The sequence below is a fragment of the Triturus cristatus genome, chromosome 6 (genome assembly GCF_964204655.1).
Source record: "Triturus cristatus chromosome 6, aTriCri1.1, whole genome shotgun sequence".
Lineage (NCBI taxonomy): Eukaryota > Metazoa > Chordata > Amphibia > Caudata > Salamandridae > Triturus > Triturus cristatus.
Window position 1 is genome coordinate 671,173,109 of NC_140589.1, and position 22,882 is coordinate 671,195,990.

At 42.3% G+C, this 22,882-nt stretch overlaps 1 protein-coding gene across 1 annotated transcript in view; it reads left to right on the forward strand.

Annotated features, from left to right (window-relative positions):
- LOC146817714 (gamma-aminobutyric acid receptor subunit rho-1-like) overlaps positions 1-22,882 on the forward strand; it is a 416,531-nt gene that overhangs the window by 72,419 nt on the left and 321,230 nt on the right. Inside the window, exon 2 of the mRNA XM_085611171.1 lies at positions 11,917-11,970. Coding sequence (XP_085467297.1) covers positions 11,917-11,970 — 54 coding nt within the window. The remainder of the gene's footprint in view (positions 1-11,916; positions 11,971-22,882) is intronic.

The following is a 22,882-nucleotide window of genomic DNA, read 5'->3' on the forward strand; positions in this document are numbered from 1 at the left end:
ACATTATGCTAACTTCACATACTGACTTGAATCCCACAGTGGAAAGGTCTGTAGGTAAATGAAGGTTTATTTCAAGCTTGATAGAAAATAGGAGTTGAGTGCATCCTTCATTTTTGAAGTACGATCTACCAATTGTTAGTGGTAATCGTGGTTCAAAGAGGAGTTGGAGTGCACTAGAATACACAAGGTTAAATAATAATATGTTATGCCAACGTTCACATACAAAGGAACAGAGCGCATGCTAGAAGCATAATGTGCGCGTGTAATGCAGTGGCAGGAGCCTGTGTGCAAGTACACTTAGTAAGGAGTTCACTACAGTGTCCTGAAAGCCAACTCCACGTGTCTGTAGGGCAGCGCTGCCTGCTGGCTCATGGCTACAGTACGGTCCAGCAGGTCCTTAAAGTTAGACTGATGTGACTGAATGAGGTCAGAGATCATATCATTACGCACGGCAACATCGCTTTTTCGCACGTGCGCACTCAGGGTGATGCACCCCACCCCTCCCGCAGAACCGCCCTCATCAGGTGTCTGTAGGGCAGCGCTGCCCGTAGGTTCAGGCCTACCTTATGGTATAGCAGGTCTTTAAAATGAGACAGAGATGTGACTGAATGAGGTCAAAGATCACATCATAACACATGGCAATATCGCTTATTCGCACTTGCGCAGTCTGGCTGATGCATCCCATCCCTCCCGCATCACCGCGCTGAAGAGGTGTCTGTAGGGCAGCGCTGCCCGCTGGCTCAGGCCTACAGTACAGGCCAGCAGGTCTTTAAAATGAGACAGAGATGTGACTGAAGGAGGTCAAAGATCACATCATAACACATGGCAATATCGTTTGTTCGGACATGCGCAGCTAGGCTGAAGCACCCCACCCCTCTCGCCGCATCGCGCTCAATTGGAGGCCCTGTGCACCCAGGCCGCTCTGCTTACCTGCTGTCATTGTTATGTGAGCAAACACTACGGGCAGCAGTGCTCACAATTCAGATGGAGTGTTGATTGCAGGAGAGTGTACACCTCATGGATCCGTTTCGTAGACGACGGGCAGTAGGGCTCAAAATTTAGAGCCCGTGTTGATTGGCAGGATGGAGTACACCTCATGGATCTATTTCTTTTTTTTATTGCGCATTGTGATATGCGAGGTGGATGTGGCAAATCAGTTGAGGTAGTGAGGAAGAAGAGGGACGTGTGGCGTCGTGGTTATTATTTATACGTACGCAAAGTGGGCTGGGCTTGCATACGCCAGGCCAGCGTAGGGGTATGAATAATTATTCCGGGGACTTGGGCGTTGTTCAGTTCCTGCCTGGCCAGGAAGTGCACTTATGTGTGTTTCTTTTGTAGTTTTGACCTCGCAGAGTGTGCAATTTAGATTAGTATAGCATGTGTTGGGAGGGAGGAACCTATTGTTAATGAGATGGCATGTGATCTAGGATGTGCAGTCTGCCCGTGGCTGATGATGCTCCTTAGAGCTAGCAATACCCAGGCCGAAAGGCAGCACAATAATGTGCAGACACACACACCAGGGGCATCGTGTAACACATATTTGTTTTTTGATGGAACGTTTGAGATGCATGGCAATCACACATGGAAGGCTAATGTACAGAGCATGAATATTGATCAAGATGATCATTGTATGTTGTGTGTAGTATAAGATATGTGTATACAGGAAAACACTTTTCAAAAAAGCTTTCTAAGCAGAAGAGGTGTCTCTCATCAAATGCTGTAGAGAGAATGAGTAAAATGGGTGGGGTCGTACAACTGTTACAATGGGAAATGTTATGAACCAATCAAATGCTTTTTTTTAAGGTCACATGGCAATCGCGCACTGAGCACGCAAGGAGGCCGCACCCGACGCGATTTTGCCAAAATATATTTATCATAAAATAAGTTTATTACAGTTCGAAATATATAAATGTTTAAAATAATTTAGAATTTAGCGTGCTCTCATATACTGTTTAAAGTTATTTAGATATACTTTTGAGACAAAAAAAAGGGAATGGAGTATCCGGCGCGATACTATACGTCTGTGATGTAACACAGGGCCTGGCAGCGTGTACTCGTCGAATAGGCAACGCGCAGCAGGCGTGACCCTATACGTACATGACGTAATGTGTGGCTTGGTACTGCGTACCCGTCGGATACCAAAGTAGTACCTGGGGTGACTTCATGCATATATGATGTTACGCGGGACGCGGTGCCACGAACTCGTCGGATACGAAATGTGCATCATTTACGAGTTTAGCAATATGGCAGATAGGATTCGTGTGGTGATGGAGCTTGGTACGCTACCGGTTTGGGAGGGCAGTTTTCTCCCCCCCAAAAAATATACATTTTTTGGGGTGAAGATATAAAACATTACATGATTTTTAAAGTTAAAAACAAGAAGTACAATAGAGTTCCAAAATATTTAAAACTATAATAGAAAAAATATAGGTTGTATAAATATTAAAATATGAAATTAATATTTGAAAAACCTTTAAAATTCACTGAAAAAATCATAGGTTTTACAGACGTTATAGTTAGGAATTAGCATTTAAAAAACCTTTGAAATTCACAAAAAAAACATAGGTTTCAGGGACGTTATAGTTAGTTGAACATTTGACTCATATAAAACCAGAGAAATTCGTCTGTTATAGTTAGTTGAGGTAACTATAACTCGCGCGCCCGCAATGCACTGCTGATGATGTCACATATTACATTACTCATGACATGGTCAGTGACATCACTGATGACATCACTGAAGACAACTCAAATGACATCACTCATGACATCACTCATGACATCCTCCAAATGACAATCTGATACACATACTGACGCTCTAATATAAACTTTGATACACCCATTCTAAAATGCTGACTACTATTTTTGAAACCATACACAGATGAATGCCATATACTACATAGCACTCACTATTTCCTAGGTCTACACACACATCCAGTCACTTATACATGTAGTTACTCATCAATAGAGGACTATAATATGCACTCATACATGTAGTCATACGCTGCCACTCATCCATAGAGTTACTCACACGCCTAGTCAGTAATACAAAGAATGAATCACATACCCATTTAATCATGTATACAGTTATACACATCAACTTCGTTATTTTTAGACATACCACATCACTTATTTATACAGATACTAACACATATTTACTGTCTTATTCAATCACTGATAGAAGCAGACACTTATTTATACACCACTCTTGAAATAACTTAGTCTCACGTATACTCATTTATATACTCCAACATTCACATATAGTGGCTTAAAACATATGTAGTTAGTCACAGATATACCACTGAGTCATTTATTCACTCCCCAACACACCCATACAGCCCTTTCCAGATGCACTTTTTAATCCATACAACCACTGAATCACCCACTCAGACATCTATGCACAGACTCATACACCCACCCACCCACACAGACACTTAGGGACCCATACAGATACTCAGACAACAAATCAATAACCTATATAGACACTCATGTAGGTATTCAGCAACCCATGCAGTTGCTTACACACCAATGGAGAGACTAATACAGACTTTTACACAGTTTAGTCAGTAACCCATTCATTCAGTAAGGCACGTTCAATCACTTACTTATACAGTCAGTCACATACATGTGAAATAATTCCTTTAGGCACTTGTAAATGCATTCATCCTTCAATACACCTTGGCATATATATATAAAACATATTTCCATTTTATAGAACCACACATTCACTGGATGATGTCATAAGTGATGTCATGAGTGATGTCATTTGAGATGTCATCAGTGATGTCACTGACCATGTCATGAGTGATGTAATATGTGACATCATCAGCAGAGCATTGCGGGCGCGCGAGTTATAGTTAGCTCAACTAACTATAACAGGCGAATTTCTCTGGTTTTATGAGTCAAATGTTCAACTAACTATAACGTCCCTGAAACCTATGTTTTTTTAGTGAATATATATATTTATATATATACATATCTATAATCACTGAAAAACTAAAGGTTACAGGGGCGTTATAGTTAGAATATGGAACTTAAAAGACCTTAGAAATTCACTGCAAAAACATAGGTTACAGAGACGTTGAAGTTAGGTTCAGATTTTACACACAAAACCATCGAAATTCAGCAGTTATAGTTATAGTTATCTCAAGTAACTATAACTTGTGCCCTAAGGTAATTATAACTTGTGACCCCACCATGCTCAGTTTTCCTATTGCTAATTTCACTGCAAATGTTGCAGTAATATTACCAATAATTTCATAGATGTCATGAGTGATGTAATATGTGCGGCAATTAGCACTGCATTGCGACGGCACGAGATACGGGTTTCTTAGGGCACAAGTTATAGGTATTTGAGATAACTATAACTATCACTGCCTGTGTGTGGGTGTGTGAGTGGTTATGTGAGTGACTGTGTGGGTGTGCGAGTGTCTATATCGGTGTGTCAGTGAGTGTGTAAGTGGCTGTGTTAGTGTGTAAGTGGGTCGGGGAGTGACTATGTAAGTGTGTGAGTGGTTTTGTGGGTCTGAAAGTTGGTGTGTGAGTGGCTGTGTGGGAGTGGGAGTGGGTGTGGGAGTGATTTTGTGGGTCTGTAAGGTGGTGTGTGAGTGGCTGTGTGGGTGTGTGAGTGGTTGTATAAATGGGTGTGTGAGTGTATGAATAGGTGTGTGGGTCTGTGAGTGAGTGTATGTGTTTTTTATTGGGCTCTGGAACTGCAGATCCACCCAAATCCATGAGGATCCGGGCAGATCCATGGATCCTCAAACACCTAAAAAAACACTTTTGGACAATTTCTTGCCCATAAGGAGTCCCTCACAGACCCCTACATCAGTTCCATGGGGTCATGGTCTACCCTGATCCCTTCTATCACTTTTAAATGTTATTTTCCCCCCTGGGAATCGTGTTCCAATGCACAAAACGTCAACCGCAACTTTCACCTCAGGTTGCGCCTAGCCAATCATAGTATTGCTATTGGTGTGTGGATCTGCAAATCCACCGAGATCTGTGGAGGATCTGCAGTGGATCCATGTCTCTATATATACATACATCTTTTGTCTTTAATAACTCTAAAGCTACTGAATATATTTACACCAAATTACAAAAAGTGCTATTTCTTGACCAAGGTCTAGCTTTCTGCCAAGTTTAGTGTAATTCCATTCTGCCGTTCGGGCTGTAGTCATGTCACCCTGAATCTTTTTGGACAGCAGCTGAAGTGACTGGCAAACTAGTTTTGAACATTTTGTGAAGATTCATCAAACAGCACCAAAGTTATTAGCAAAACAACACTTTTCCTATGGAAACTAGGTCCTAACTATAACGATTGGGGTTTAGGTGATGGCTAGGTGAAGCGGAGGTAAATTTGAGGTGAGGAGAGTCTAAGGATGAGGTTAAATTTGAGGTGAGGTTGAGTTAAGGATGAGGATGAAATATGTTTTAGTTGCGTTGAGGTGAGGATGAGGCTGAAGCAAGATTAAAGGCAGGACAGCATAACATTGAGGTTATATTGAGGTTAGATTAAGCTGTGAATGAGGGTGCAGTTGATATGAAGTTGAGACAATGTTGAGGTGTTGGTGAGGTGAAGTTGAGAAGATATTGGTGAGGTGATCTGAGACTGAGATGGGTGGAGGCTGTGCTCAGATTGAGTTGGGGTGAAATGGATGTGAAATTGAGGTGGAAATGAAGTGAAGCAAGTTAAGGTCTTGTTGCGTATGAGGTTGAAGGTAGCTTGAATTTTTGCTGAGACGTTCCAAGAGATTATGTTGTGAGGAGTTTGAGGTGAAAAAAGACTGAAATTAAGGTTGACTTGAGACTGAGATACGATTGAGGTATGGTTACTGTGAAGTGAGGCTGAAGAAAGATGAGTTGGAGGTGATGTTAAGGGGAAATGGTTTGAGTGAGAGTGATGAGAAGATGCAGCTGATTGAGTAACTGATGACAGCCTTGAGATTATGTTAAGTTGAGATTGGTTTAAAGTGCAGTTGAATTGAGGTTAAATTAAAGTGAGGAAAGGTAAGGTTGAGGTGAAGGTGGTGTGAGGCGAGGGTGGTGTGTAGTGAGGTTGGTGAGCTGTGGGGTTGAGGTGAGGCTAATGTGAGATTTAAGTTTGGCTGAGGTTAAGTAGAAGAAAGCTCTGGTGATGAAGTTCAGATGAGGTCTAGTAAGGTTAAGGTTTCAATAAGATTAGAATGATGTGCTAAAGACCCATGAAGGTGAGATGATACGAGTTTGCAGCTGACATCAAAGTCAGGATGAGGTTAAGGTGAGTTTGATGTGAGGTGGTGGTTGATGTGAGAAGGGAGGTGAGATTGAGGTTAGGCTGAAGTGAGGATGTGACCAGGTTTGTGTAAGATGCGATAAGTAAACATAACCTCCTGAAAGTCATGGGTTCATCATAAGTGAGCTAGAGCAAGTTTCTTAGGAAAGGCAATGGGACAGGGCCTGAAAGTCCCTAGTGCAAAGGATGCCACAGCCTCCAGCTCTCAAGTTTTGGCAGAGGACGGTGGCGCTGAGTAGCACCAATAGCCAGACCACACACTCCATTTAAGCAAGATAAGTCACCTCTTTAATCCTGGTGGGAGAGCACTCACTGGGCGCACATATCCCAACCTACAACTACAAGTTAAAATAATAAAATCAAAAAAGTGCATGTGGCTGCTTAAAAATAAATTGAGTGTTCCAGTAGCATTTTCCCAACTACCGTGCTAAGTGTTGTTATAAAGAACTAATTAACAACAAGCAAAAAATCATGCTGGACAAGGATAGGCGGGCGGGGTTCACCAGAGTGAGTCGGGAAGCAATAGAGGTTTGGGACCAGAATACCACCGTTTGCGGGGCTGGGGGCCTTTACAAAAATTGGCAGTATATCCTAGCTATGAGGCTATGCTGAGGTTCTTCCTTTTTCTGCTTCATATTCACTTGACTAACCTATCACCTTTCTGACTTAAGTCAAGCAATGGGCTACTGGTTACTTTGTTTTGTATGTTTTCAGTCTTGGATAGGGTAGCTGTATGCCAGGCATGGTATAATTAATACAAGGGATAAATTGCGGTTATGCCCCCACTTCATGGACATTATAGACAACTCTTCTTAAATGATAAGGTGCTTCTTTCAGGAGTTATGTAAGAATGTCACAGCATGGAAAAACAATTACGCACTGTTGCACCACTGCTCTTCTCTACAAAGGCTTCTACTCATTACAATGGAGGAAAGGTTTTGTAGCACTAGCAAGGAGTAAAGATGCCCGATTGGAGTGACGGGACTCGATATTAAACTAAAGAACTCATTCGTGCTGACTCCATAAAGATATTTGAAGAAAAACCTGGGGAGAAGTGTGGAACAATAGACAGATAAGAGTATTTTTCTCCATATAATGAAAGAGAGTTAGAGAGTACTAATGGAAGTGAGTACCTACCCAGATATCAGTTTGGAAGCGCAAATCTGATGTTTAAGAACATTTGAATTATCCTGGGAACGCAAATTTTGCCACCCAGTAAAGATTTCAACACGGCTTGGAATCTACAAATAAATAGAGATTCTGTGAATAACAACAACCAGATTACTGTTGTCATATAATTAAAGTCCTGAGGAAGGTGGTCCTATTGAGTGTCATCCACCGAAACGCCACGTTGACAACTCTATAGTTTTAGTTATTTTATATGTACATACGGATTAACATATTCCAGATATCTTTATGCTTTTTTAAGGAGATATGGATGGTTTCATGTGTTTTTAATTTATATACATTTATGTGTATATTTTGTCTGTTGATATACTAAGAGATAATTTTGTGATTGAATATTAGAATTTGTCACGTTGTGATTTTACAATAAGGACTGTTTTTAAAAAGTTTCATACGACTATAATAATAAAATGTTATATTATTATATATACTTGGGTTCAGTCATTCAGGTTGAATGGGCGAGTTGTGAATAAGGGAGTGCTTGATGTGTAAGAGAACATAGTGTCACGTGGGGGACACTACCTTGATTTCTTGGAAAGGTATTGTACACTACTCACCTGTGGCATGGGGGAGTTTTTTCTCACACTTACAAGTGAGAAGGCAAGGAAACTACTGGCCCACACATAGCTTATGATGTCGTGAAATGGGTCATATGAGTGGATGTACTGTCTGTTGTAGTATTGACATCTCCCAGCTCCCCTCATGGTGTGCCCCACTCTGTCCATTCATTTCACTCCGTTGATGACCTCACTGCAATCTCCGAAGTAAAAACATTAAATCTGTAATAATCTATGGATTATTTCTAGCAGTACCATTTGCCAGTTCTGATCTAATCCCTGTGTTCTGCAGTTTTTAAAAGCTATAAGAATTCTGGAGTAAAATATCAAGGAAAATCAAATCAGGCCCCGAATAGGACACTGCAGAGACTGATTAACTAGAACTATTAGGATTTATGGAAGCTTAATATGACTGCTCTCCTGACAGTGTTGTCTCTAGGGCCATGATAGATAATAAGCTACTGGTACATAGTCTTGGATCTCTTTTGAAGCTCCTTACACAAATAAACTGCTCTTCAAATTTATGAAATACTCTTATTTCTCAAAATCCATTTAAAGTAATCAAGAGTAAACACAGACGCACAATTACATTGGGTCACCAGTCCTTAATTTGTAAAAATATAAGTGCCAGTGCCCTCGTCAGGAGATCGCAAAAGCTTACATTGCCCATTGCTTCTACCAGCGCTGCCAATGACAGAACCAACACAACTACTAACCATCACTGTGTACAAGTGTGACAGTTCAGGCTATTCCAATCCCCAAAACTATAAGAATGGCTTGGGTGGCAGATATAAGTCATTTTTAATGTATCATCTCTAAATTAGACAGACGGCTCAACCATGCGGCAGACTGTCATAAGCTCTGGTGTTGACAATTAGGTGCTGGTGCCGAGCACTGGAAACCACTGGCACAAATTACGCACTGTGGGTCACACATTGTGTATTAAGAGGGGTTCATTGAAAAAAACAAGTTCATTCTTTCTACTCTTCCTTTGTGACCTACCCCTATAAACTTACATTGACAAATGATCTTGTTACTGTCATTGGTCCATTTTCCATAGCACCCCCCACCCACCACCACCACCTGTATTACTACTACATTTTTATGACTGATTGTAATACTTTGTCCTGTTTTATATATTGGTGCCAGGCTCTATATTAAAATATATCTTTCGTTATGTGATATTTGTACTTGATTGAGATATATCAAGAAAAAAATTAATAGAAGAAGATAAATGGGTGTTTTGTAGAGATTGATGATGTTGACAAAAATGATTGCACTGACCGGGGCAATCAGTTGTGCATTTAGCTTGGTCAATGAGGAAAGTTTAACATATAGGAAATTCATCAACATACAGAAACAAATCGCATGAAGTCCCCCACATGTCCGTTTTAAAGATTTTAAATGAGTGTGGGTGCAAATGTGAATTGTAAGAAGAGGCAGGTACCTAATGTGAATGTGTTTCCTCAGAAGAGGATGCAGAAGAGCTCACTGGAAGCTTGACTCTATGAACAATATTAGGTATTGGTACTTTTTTATCTTACGTGTTAAATGTCACCTAGGTCGGCCTAATGTAAAATATATCACCTACAAAAATGGACTTCCAGAGAGTATGGCATAGGGGTTGCAGAAGAGAAAACTTTCTCTTCCAAAAGGGTTCTTCCTTACTGTTCGACTTGACATTTCCACCTGCACGGGTGTAGCTTCAGTGATGCTGCAAGTGCAGTACCACAGGGGCCCAGGTGTGGGAGGGAACCAATGGTGTAGCAAGGGTTACTAGATCACACTGCAAGCAAGGAAATAGCCCTCCTCAAGTCCTGCTTTGGGCAAAATATAGCAATAATCAAGGCTCATTGCATTCTCAAGCATCTGGGCCCCCGTTGCGTACCAGAAACAACACTTGAAGCCAGTAAGTGAACTTCCAAGTTAAACGTTTATTCCAAGATAAAGGAGCCCACGCCATGCATGTCCTGCTTCCATGAATTCCAAGCTGCCACTGAATGGAGTTGTAGTTGGAAAGCATAGAGAAGGAATGCCGAACTGTGAGGCTCATCAAAAGTAAACGTGGCGCGATGCAGTACATACAGTGCCAGACGAACCAGTAAGTATAAATGAAATAAAGAAGGGACAAATGCAAAACAATGACAATCTAAACAAGTCATACCACTACTGCCCCTCTTCCACTGCAGTTGCTGCACCATTGATAGTTATGCCTCTGGAGGGATCCCAGCCTGCCCTGCACTAGCTGCAATTATTATTTAGCGGTCACACGTGCAGAACATTTTTAAACATGAAGCCTGCTAGCTCGGTGCTTGCTATTAGTAGAGCGTGGGTGAAGGATGGGAGAATAAAAGAAAATGTCATAATTGAGCAGCAAAAGCAAAGGGATGAAAGAAAACCGAGGGTGAAAGAAATGAAAAAGTGATATAACTGGAGAAGGGAATAGTTATGAGAGGGATAAAGACAAAGAACGTGCAAAAAAAGGCAAAGGGAAGAGAAAGGGGCCCAGAAATTAGGATGCCACGGAGAGAAGGAAGGATGGAGATAATAAGGAATGAGCAACAGAAGAGGGGAAGAGGGAGACAGAGAAAGGGGATAAGGAAGAGAGAAAGACAGGGAGGAAAGAAATTATGGGGATATGGAGAAGAGAAGGAAAGACAAGTAGAAATTGGAAACCTATAAGCAGGTGTTGAGACGCCATGCTCCAGGTTGCCCATTGCACCCCGATTATATGGGTATTTTAAAACCAAACCAAGGTGGCATGATGATCAGGGCATCTGACACTCAGGCTATGTCACTGTCTAACTGTTACCCCACTAGATCCTGATAGAAACAGTTCTTCCAGACAGACAGACAGACTGAAAGCTGGCCTCTCTGGTCACCAGCTCAGAGGTGAAAGGATCCTTTCAGGTCAAACTCTCAGTCCCAGTACGTTTCTTAAATGTCTGCCAGTGTCCCCTCACTAAAAATGCCAGAATAACACCATCAAAATCTAGTCTTAATTTAGATGTTTCCTGTCAATTTTCTGACAGTGTCAGTATACAAATTCAGGATTTGTACCCTTTAGAGGCAGGAGTCCGGCTACATTTGCATGGGGATATACCCCATGACCCATAAGTACAGGAGTGAGTGTTTCATGTCCAACAACAGGTTTGTAAATCGTTTTGATCGTCTGCCTTCTTTAGGTCCGGCATGTGCAGCAACTTTAATTGTCTCACCAGAGTATGGTTTTCCCAAGAAATTCATACATAATATGCATACATAGAGTGTTTTTGGCCAGCATGCTTCATCCATTGGTTTATTTATATGTCAATCACAGATTGTTTCCATTCTCCACAGCATACAGCGTAAGACAATGGGTTAACCTACTTTATCCAGTGGCTCCCTTCACCTCGAGTGACTGCTCAAAGCACATGCAACTTGTTAATATCTGCCTGAATAAAGTTCCTTTTCCTTCATTGGCAGATCTGGTTCAAAATGTGTTTTTATAATATTTATTTTTATATTAAATTTTAACCCATGCTATTTATTTTGCCTGCACCCCTTTTTAAAGTATATGTGATAAAGTATTTAATGCAATATTGTAAATTGAAGCTGCCTGTGATTTGAGTGCTTGGTTAGTTGCTAAATTATTCTTGTCTCCTTCATAAACAATAATAATAATGATAAAATGCAAGGCACAACGGAAAGGCTTACTGTTTGACAAAACAATCACTGGCACCACAGTATTTTTTTTTTCATATAAAATATTATTGTCAGTATGTGGCAGCCACATTTAGGTCGCGGCTTGCATACTTTCTCGCTGTATACTTGCAATAGTAAATTAAAAAAAGAACCGTTGCACTAGACATTTTGGCTTTGCCAATGCTTGTTTGATCATGTTTTCTTTTTTCTTTATTGCAGTAGACTTCAAAGACAAAAAAGAGAAGTGCAACGAGAAACACACAAGCAGGGCAGGTAAGTTAATTAATGCATTACTCAATCACACAGATCATAAAAAGGTAAATGTTGTTGGCCGCCGGGAGAATTCGAAAACAGTAAACCGTAATCCAAGCGGGCCATGGACTGGTTTCAGTTGTGTCCTCAGTGAACGTCTGGGAAATGCAGACGTTCCATAGAGAATCATAGGTTATTTGGTTTTGCACTAGAAATTCTCAGACATGCTGGGAAAGTATTTCCCACCGGAAACGTGAAACTGCTCCTAGGTGCAGTATTTCCCAGGTACAGTTTTACCTCTCCCTTCCAAGTTCTGCGCCTCAAAATTGAGGAATAACACAGTGATACTGCATGTTTTCCCTGTTTCAACATAGGTGCACTATTTTGTCCCAAAATATGGTGGCCCGGGAATTATGTCCATGTCCTAATGTCCGGGAAAGAATGTGTGGTACCTGAGAGTGCTGCTGTGTTGTAGATGCTCTGAGCATGGAAGATCTATCTGCTCCTAGAAGGGTGGTATTAATGAGCTTACAAGATGTAACATGTAACCAGCAGCAGACTGGGATTCAAAAGCAGCCCTGGCAAAAATGTTCAAACCAGCCTCGATTTTCTTCTTCTCTTTTCTTCTTTCTTTCCCTCTCTACTCGCCCTCGTGTGCCTGGTACCATATGCCCAGAAGAGATGCAGAGAGTGACACAGGCAGCGGCCTGGGCCTTAAGTGCGGCCTCCTTTGGCTCCAGTTTTCTAGGGAAATGTGGAAGTTGCTTCAAAAAGATGCTGTGAACGTGATGGAGTGGCTGTGAAATGAGAGTGGCCCAGGAAGGGGGCTACTGCAGCCCTTAAATGGGCAAGTGGGGAGATTCCCATGTACGATAAGACTAGACATTGAATGCAATTGAGGGTGATGCGCTTGGGAGTTACTACACGTCTGCGCGTTTGGGCTGCAGGGTGTTTCCGAAAATTTATTACGCGTTTTACATGAGGTAGTTAGATGAGGGTGGGATGGGGATGGTGTTGTGCCTGGTGGTGCATAGAACATCCACATCATCAGAACAAGATCTTTCTAGCACATGCCTTTGCGCATGAGGCAGACCAATTCAGAAAGTGGCCTGTCGAAATCTGTGGCACAGCTCCAATTAACGTCACAACCATAGTTTGTAGTGGGGAGTGAGCTATAGCCACTTGCAATGGAATACACACCTTTACATTGCATGTGTTTACAATCGCATGCGCTGTTTCCCCCTGCAATGCAGGAGTTGCTTTGACATTTTATGTATGTTTTGCGATGGCCTTGCATCAGGGGGTGCAAGGGCGACGCAAAATCTAAGTTGGACTTATCAAGCCACAAAAGGCCAACTTGAGTGACCCCAAGTGGCTTGATAAATACAGAGTAACGCAACACAGTGCAAACTGGTGCATTGCGTTACTCTGCCCTGGGAAGGCGTTTCATGGGTGGACCGTGGGTGTTCCCACTCATCCACCCATGGATTCTGTGGAATTTCTAGATTCCCCAATGCTGTTAGACCTGGGAATGCATCAGAATGCCACGCCTTCCCATATGAGGCGTAACAAGGAGAAATATCTTTAATTCTCCTCGTTACTTCCTTTTTTCTATGTGTGCTGCAGGAGATTGTTTTTGTGCAGGAAGGTGCCCCTTCCCGCAAAAAACACTCCTACTTTCAACACAGGCACCCTTGCACTGGAAAAAGACCGGAGTGCATATATATTGTTAAATAAGGCGCATGCCTGCCCTTTCCCTATAAAACATCACAGCACAGCAAGGTGGCTTGCTGCTCTGCACTGCCTGATATCTTAGTAAATATGCCCCTTTATGTTATATTGTTCTGGTAAGAAGATCAGTCCCTGAGTTAGTGGTAGCTGTGATGTGAATGGGCCTTGGCTGTTGCAGAGTCGGAGATCCTACGATTACGTAGCTTTCTCTTTTAATGTGGTGTGTTAGGTCAAGGTAAAGTCTTATACATGTCGGATGTGGCTGCATGAACCTAGACTAGTTGTAGGTTTGGGTATCCTACGGTAATTAAGGTTTATATTTTGACTTTGTGTTGTGTGTTCAGTCAGGAGAGAGCAGTCCATCTGTCATGGTGGCTTCAGTGTGAGTGAGAACTGACTGGTTGTAGAGCTGGAGCACCTGCAATTTAATTTTTTCTCTAGTTCATTGCTTGAGTGTGTTGGGAGTTGGTCATGAAGTGCAGTTGTGTGAGTGTTCATTCGCCATTGGATGTAGCCTGTGGGTTATCAAGAGAGCCCTTAGCCATTGACACTTGAATTATGCAGCAGGTGAGCACCAAATTATGCGAGTGGGACGACTAAATTATGCAGAGAAAAAAGGCAAATTAAACAGCATAATGCAGCACATTTTTTGACAGTATTGCCTCATTATTTTGTAAATTTTACACATGGTAATACGCTCTGGGCAAGGATCTAACCGCATTAGGACCAGTTTAATAACTAAATACAGAAATAAGCCACTCAAGGCTGACCAGTTAACCATTTGCAAATGACCTTTAACATTGTGCAACACATACCACTTTGGTCACTTTTGATCGGTTTGAGCTAGAAACATTTTTTTTTTGTTAATATCCGCTTATTATGTAGCAGATGATGGATTATGTGGCAAATGTTTCAAAATCATAATAATGCAAAAAATGCAGTGGCCACAAGATTGCATAATTTCAGTGGCCCTGCCTTAGCCCTCTGAATCACAATTATGTTGTATGGGACCAGCAGGGAATTTCCCATCTTCGTTTCATTTAGCTGTTTTGGCATAATCATTGGCCTTCTCCTGTTTTTAGTCATTTGCCTGCCATGACCAGTGGTGGCTGGTGACATTTGAAAGTGGTGAGGTGTAAAATTATTGCCGTACTACACTATGGTGAGCGAGCGTAGCAAGCGAGCCCGAACAACTTAAGGATGGGTTCTGGGGGGTTCTCCCCACAAGAAAAGTTTGAAATAAAGAGTGGACAAATGGTGCATTTTCAAGCAAACTTGAGGAAGCAGAAAGGTTAATAAAGCAATATGATTGAAATATTTATCATTTAAGAAATTGCCAATTTGTATGCGTTATAGAGGACAATCTGCGTATTTGACCAGCAGAGTGCCCGTGCTTTTACTAAATAGCCTGAAGAAAGTCACATTTTCACCCTTCCCACTGGTTGCCTGGATGGTTTCAGATACATAGCACTCTGGTCAACAGCCTCAGGTAATTAATACTCCAAGGCCAGCCCATGATACCCACTACCGAAAGACCAATCAAAGATGCCAGTAGTGCAAAACATACATGAGCTAAGTTTAAAGACTTCTCCAAACTGATGTCCGACTCCTATGGACTCCTTAATTGTCATGCTGTGAAACATTTCATTAGTTTGTTTTGAAGTTGAGAAGACGGTTCATTTACTCAATTTCTGAGAGATATAAACTAAGACGATTAGGTATATACACCACCATACTGCTAGCCAACCCACAATAATTGTATCAGTCCTCCCAGCCCAACAAACTGTGCATTCTCATTCCCAAAGCACATTTTTCCTTGGAACATCCAATCCTTGAGAAGTCAATCGGGGTCTATATAGCAACAGCCATTTGGTCCCCAACCAAACTGCTCTAATTTCAGATCAAGATCTCTGAAGTTGGTCTTCAATGTTGCACCTGGTGTTTGAGCCCATTCTGTTTGCTGAAGGGGATTGCTTGCGTACTTTTGCTGTAGTTATTATGAGCGTGACCCTGTTCTCTCCTACAATATTCTTCATATACACTTAACTGTGTCAACCCCGATGCCAGCCCAGTCCCGGTCATTCCAAGATATTTACCCTTCGTAATAGATTCTGTCAAAAACGGGCACCCAAGAAGTCATTTCGCAGCATTGCACTTTGCCAGCATGAGACTAGTTTTGTTTCCATTCTGATCAGTGTTGGCTCAATTTTAATGAAAACTGAGTTAAATTGCTTTTTAATCTCCTTTACCTCCTTTTTCATACTAGTTGCACAATAATGAACTGCAGTGCAAATGGTGTTTCACTGGTTAGACAGCACACATCCATTATTTGTTTGCAAGTTTCCCTTTTTGTTGGAAAGAAGGGCCTGCCCTTTACTCATTCCCTCTTTATCTTGCACAGTACTCTCAATTCTGAAACTCAAGCCATAGGCAGAGTGGAGATGCAAGGGCTCTAAGAAGGTGTGAAAAAACAACAAAGCCTGCCTTGTTAACAAGTGAATGGTCTTTTAAAGACCTGTGAAGTACTCGGGTGTGGCTGGCAGCTCAAAAACTGTTTGTGTGTGTGCCCGGAAAGCTGTCTCAGCCCGGGCTGACACACACAGTGGGGGGGGCTGAAACCCGTTGAGCCCAATGGGCGTTGCACGCCTGCCTTCATCTAATAGTTTAGAAGTCAAAGTCTTCTGTAGAAAATGGGCGAGGGACAAGCATATATTCAAATTACGACGTGTACTCTGGGAGGAAGCATGTCCCATGGTTCATTTCTTGGATTTCATTGCGAAAGTAGGTGTGTTTAACCTGTGTGAAAAAGGTGGGAAGAGCTGATAGCCTGGTGTGCAGTTGTGAGTGATACACAGCTGCATCGAGGAATGTAAACAAGGGTTGGAAGAGCAGATGATAAAAGTTATGAAAGTCAGAACACTGTGTTCTGAACTGAACTGGAATGGTTGTATATCTATTGCTGTTTTGCATACATAATGTAAATGCCATTTACAAGCCTGGTTCTGTTGCTAAGGATATGTTAAATGCACGACTGCCAATATGTTTTACTCTAAATTTTCCATCTAAAATGGAACACTCAATATAGAATAATGCTTCTGTAGCTAATCTTTCCTTTAGCTATGACACATCCATTTTTATTGAGGTTTGCTTCATGTAGCTCCTCATTCAACAGGCATGGCTGCTTTGTATTTGACAGAGTTTGTTTAATGGCTGGTCACGTGTGTTGATGTGTGGATAGATGAGTGAGGGAATGGGAGAATGAGTCAGCAGTTGAATGACGGAGTCCATGGATGGGCAGGGGCATGGATGAATGACTGAATAAGTGAGTGCATACATGAATGCAGGGCTGGAAGAAAGGGTGAGTTCATGAATGGAATAGAATAGAAACCTGACTTGGTAAGTGTGTTCATCGATGGATGCAGACAAATGCAATAGTGATACTGGTAGTAAAATGCCAACACTTACCAATATTGCACCAGTGCACGTCTTGACTTTTTACCAATCACTCGTTAGGGGACAGAGCAACCAATGAATTAGAGCTCAATGTAAACACGGGATGCAAATGAGAACCCACACACTGTAAACAAAGAGCAGTAGTGCTGTTGTGGAAGGCTAAGGCACTGAATTGTCCCTGCAGCAGAAGAGTGCAGAGCACAACCAAAACCACAGGGAGTCACAGTCAGGACAGGATTTGAAGCGCTGCAGAACAGCGAGATACCACACAAAAAGACTGCAATATGAGGATTGAGGTATAAAGCACTAACCACAAAGACACAGACATTGAACATGATGAGCGAGGGCAGAATAGCTACATTGCGAAGAAAAGTTAACAGGAATGCGGATCAGGAAATGCCTGCACAGTAACAACAGTATTAAAATCTTATCCACAACTTTGATCAAGTAGCGTGCAATACACGGCATCCACCTTGCAATCGACTTGTAGAGGCACCAAACACTAACGATATTACAACTGGTGTTCACTTCATTTGATGAGCCAGTCAAATTACTTACTTACTTCTTACTACGAGCTCCTGATGCTGGTCCAGCTACTTTCCCTGTCATTAAATAAAAATTAGGCATGCTTTATTGAAAATGGGTCATAGCGGTACCTCAGCGTGATACTACTCTAAACCGACTGACATTAGAACAATGCATGTATAATCCTTAACATCCAGGCTAGACGTAAAATACAGTCCCCAAGATTAATAGGGTCATCATACTATCGAATACGACTTCCAGATAATAAATAAACTGCCTTATGTAAGTGCCGTGTTGCAATCGAGTCGCGGCTCGCAATACTCGTGGGGGGAGGGTCGCGCGGGGTTGGTTTAAAAATAAAAAAAAACGTACCTGACCGGGTTCGCACACGCCACCTCTGCTCCTGGGTAGGGGTCCCGCGTTCTTCTAAACAGGAACAGGGCACAGGCATGCTGCAGCTGCCTTCCCTCTTGTAAGCCGATCACAACGCTGCAATGGCAGTGTTGTGATTGGTGGGGAGTCCCGGACTGCGCCCTGCCGGGCACCAGTAGGGACACCATTTTCTCTATGTAGGCTCCATGCTCACTGCGAGAAAGCAGGGGGGTGGGACTCCAACACCCTAATGGAGTGGCCGCCACTGGCCATGACAGGAAGCCAGATCACAGTTCTCTAGTTTTGTTGCTCGCCTAACACTTCAAGTCCATTTTGCACACTTTATCCACTGCTTCCAATCAATTTTAGTAGTGTGAGTGGTGGTGAAATGAGTGTTAAGCACTGATGTGTGTGTGTGTTTGGGATGCTGGTGTATGTGCCAGAAACAAGGTATATTTTGTGGTGCCTAAGATTGTTGTTCATGAGAGATGTTTTTTGATGTGAGTTGTGTAGTTTGTGGGTTTGTATTTGTAGACTGGTTGTGCATGCATAGTGTTTTGTGTGATAAAAAGGTGTGTAGTTTCTGAGTGTGCTGTTTCTGGAGTGTTGTGAAGGGGCATTCCTGCTCAGTCATGGAAGGCATGGGATGCTAGGGATATCTTCCAGTTAAGAGATATATTTGCTACTTGTGAGATGTTGAAAATGAGCATAATAAGATGTACGAAAAAACAGGATTAGGGAGTGAAGAGGTAGTGCCCTTCGTGGGCACTGGAGGTGGATACGTCCTCCTCAGAAATTCATACAAAACAAAATGATCCACCTCAAAGGAGGATTAAAGGGATGTGTTTCCTATCTTGGTAGGATGCACACAGTGTTTGCTTAAATACCCCTCACACACCAAAAGGGCCCTTGGTGTCATGCTTCATCATAGGGGTCTTCCCGCCCCGCTGCGGGACGGGGCGTGCTACGACTAGTGACTACACGGGAGCACTGATTTTACAGTACTATGTGTGGTGTAGAGGTAGTGAGAGGAAGGGTCCTGACCAACTTAACATGTTTTGAAGCATCAAAGCTTCTTCATCAGGACTAGGAATGATCCCTTCAGTACACACCACGGAGCCGCAGGATGGTGTTATCTGGAGCGAGGAGCTGCTGACTACGATAATACAGTGGCAACACCCTTCCCACCTGTATAAAAAGCTCATGGAGCACTGTCTTCTGCTTATTCTAGCTTACATTTCAGAAATACTGATTGGGCTTACATTTTAGCAATACTGTTTGGATACTGTATAGAGTGCATGATATTTTGCATCCTGTTTCAGTTTTTTGTATATAGCACATTGTTCCAGCACAAATTGATAGCAACAGAGTGAGTACTGAAGGGCTCATTCCTAGTCCTGATGAAGAAGCCTTGATGCTTCGAAACATGTTGACTTGATCAGGAGTATCCGCACATCACACACAGGATACCTCCGAACCACCTTTTTAACAGCACCAGCCTCCATGACCTATTTAAGTTTCTTAAGTCCATGAGGCCAGGTTCTTTTTAATTTACTTTCCTGCTTCCGCCCCTGACCCTTCCTCTCACTACCTCTACACCACACATGGTACTGTAAAATCAGTGCTCCCGCTTAGTCGCTGGCACGGCCCATCCCGCAGCGGGGCGGGAAGACCCTAAGATGAAGCAAGACACCAAGGTTCCTTTTGGTGTGTGAGGGGTATTTAAGCAAACACTGTGTGCATCTTACCAAGATAGGAAACACATCCCTTCAAACCTCCTTTGAGGTGGATCCTTTTGCTTTGCATAATAAGATGTAGCCTGTATGACGTAGTCATCTATGGATTTTAATATTGTTGCTCTGAATTGTCAAAACATTTTTCAGGCAGAAGTCAGGCTTATATGGAAAATGTAAGCATTTTATGCCCGCGAACACACATTTTAAATGTTACTCTTGACACCAACTACAGCCAATTCATCCTTTTAACTATTGTAAAGATATCTGTTTCATGCTACCCTTGACACCACCTTGACTGCATGTTGTAGCCAGTACAGTGGTTTATTTGGTTGTCCTAGGGACAACTTGTTTGAGCAATTAGTTTAGAAGCCTCTAAGCTCTGGTATTTATTGCACTTTCGTCTTTCTGTGAAAAATTGAGTTAGCTTGCCTATGGTTTGCACATGTTGTTATGTTATATTATGTTATATGTAACTTATAGAGCACACGTACACCAAGTTCTCTTGGCAGTAAGGTAATGGAAGCAGCAACTAGCAGCCAAGTTAGCCATAAGCTTGTCTAAACAGTAAGGTTTTAAAGAGTTTGGCTGATGATATTATGCCTGGGGGAGAGTGTTCCAGGTGTGGGGAGCAAATTCAGAAAATCTGACCCCTCCTAGCCTCTTTCTTTTACTTCTTGAGACAGTGAGTAAATTCTGGTAAACTGATTTAATATGGAGAACACATAAACACTGCTTTTTGTCAGAACACATGATGCTGCAGCCAAGCTGCTATACATGCCGCTTTCCCAATAAACCAATAGATCATCCAGAGTTGCAAAAGTTGTTGGATAGTGAATTCAGCAGTGCAAAATTACAAAAATGTTTTTTCTTCTGTTTTTCCTCTAAAGTGGAAAAAAGAGCTAAAAAGTGCAACAGTATGCAAAAGATTCTTCCTCATTGCATAAGCCAAGAGTCCACCAAGGTTTCACCTACATCCATATGTTTTGTCAAGGGCTGTTTTTTTGTAAGTTGATTAATACATACTTCTATTGCCAGAATGGACTTTCTCACAATTTTTAGGTCTCAGCTAGACAGCGCATGCGATGTCGCAAAGAGACATGTTGTGTTTAATTGGTGTTCCTCAGCCCACCCATAGCCTTCCCATTTCCTCTCTCCATAGTCTGTCTCAAATTCTTGGTCACCATTTGTCCCTGACATGCATGGTGCTGCCTCTTCTTGTGTTTAACCCTCCCCGCAGAGCATGGACCAAGTACTTGCAAACATCCACTGCTTCAGTTTTTAGGACCTAATGTTTTCTTTCATTTTCAGCACTCTACATAGTGCTAATGCTTTTACCAGCTACATCTCCTCCACCCACCCTCATGCCAGGTCCACAGATTCCATCTCTGCTTGCACCTTTGCACCTCCTGGTGCTTGCCACATCCACAAATCACTCCATCCCCCGACCCTGTCGCTTCTTTAAACCACCATTGTAGTCTGGTTCATTCTAGTGAGGGGTGGTTTTCTGCCTTTTAATGTCCTGTTAGTTTATAGCAGATGTGCTGATTGGAGCATGCATGCACAGCTAATTTTACTTGGCACACTTGTAGTCTCTCTTTATGTTCTGCGCATGTGGGCACTAGCTGTGTGTGCGTGTTTACACCATATGTGGTCGTTTTGCAATGGTGTTGATAGCTGGAAAATCAGACCTCAAGTGAATCAGGTATGCGTTATCACAGGGCATGTCAGAGCTTCTAATGTTCCTGTGTCGTCTGCTGTAATTGCATTGCCACATTTCTCCTTTGCGAAATGATTCAACTGTTCATGTCTCACCTTTTTGCCTCTCATTTCATATGGTGGGACTCTATTTCTTTAAATTTCTCCTGTCAGGACACTTTCTTATTTTTTCCTGATGCACTAGTGAAGTGTTTCCCTGCACCATTGCTGTTTAACTTGAATCGTCTTCAAAGGAGCCAGGCTGAGGCTTGATGTCATCTAGGTCTGCCTTGCATTCAGTGTCCATTACAAAAGTAGTCCTTTTAATTTAGTTGCCAATGCGATGGAGTTCCTCATGTTCACTACTGTAAACCAGCCTAACATTGTGATTCTTTCAGGTTTTTTTGCGCAGTTTTATATAGTGCCAACACCACCCAAAGGTAGTGGAGCGATTTACATTCGCACCAGTTACTTTTTTGTGCAGTTTTATATAGCGCCAACACCTCTCTAAGGTATTGGAGTTCTTTATATTTACAGCACCACTTCCTTTACACAAGGACACATTCATTTTTGTAGGCACAGGGAGATTAAGTGATTTGCCCAGAATCAATAATGTTAAGCCAACACTGAAACTTGAACCCGGTTTCCCATCTCCATAGTTGGCAGCTGTGGTTCTTACGCCACATCCTCTCCCAAGATAGCACCACATCATCTTCCTAGCCTCGGCCCCAGGTCCACATTTTGTGATTACGGCCAAATCACGTAATCTCCCTGTGGCAGCCTTCATTTGCTGTTGGTTCCCCGTCCACCTCCCGCCCATCGCTGCTTGCCCCGCTAAAATCCATTGCAAAAATTCCCTCCTCCTGCCTCTGCTTTTCTCAATATTTCTCATTTTTTTTTGCATGTTTATGTAGCGCCAACACCACCGAAGATATGTTAGTGCTTTACATTAGCACCAGATAAAACTTTTTATACAGTTTTATATAGAGCCAATACTACTTGAAGGTATTGGAGCGATTTACATTAACACCAGTTATTTTCCACAAGGAAACATTAAACTCCCTGTGCCAGTCTGCATTTTCTATTGTTTGCCCATCAACCTACCGCCCGTCATTGCTTACCCATGCTGAACTCCCATTGCACAGATCCCCTCTGCCCCCAGGTCCCTTGCTCCACCAACTCTACTTTCACATTTTTTTTTTGTTGCAGTTTTATGTAGCGCCTAAACCACCCCCAGTATTGGAGCACTTTACATTAGCACCAGTTACTTTCCAAAAGGGCACATTCATTTTTGTGATTTACCCAAAATCAAGGATGTTAAGCCGACTCTGAAACTTGAACCTTGAACCCTGTTTACCAGCTCCATAGTCGGCAGCTCTGGCCCTTACACAACATCTTCTCTTGAAAGTACTCCATATAAT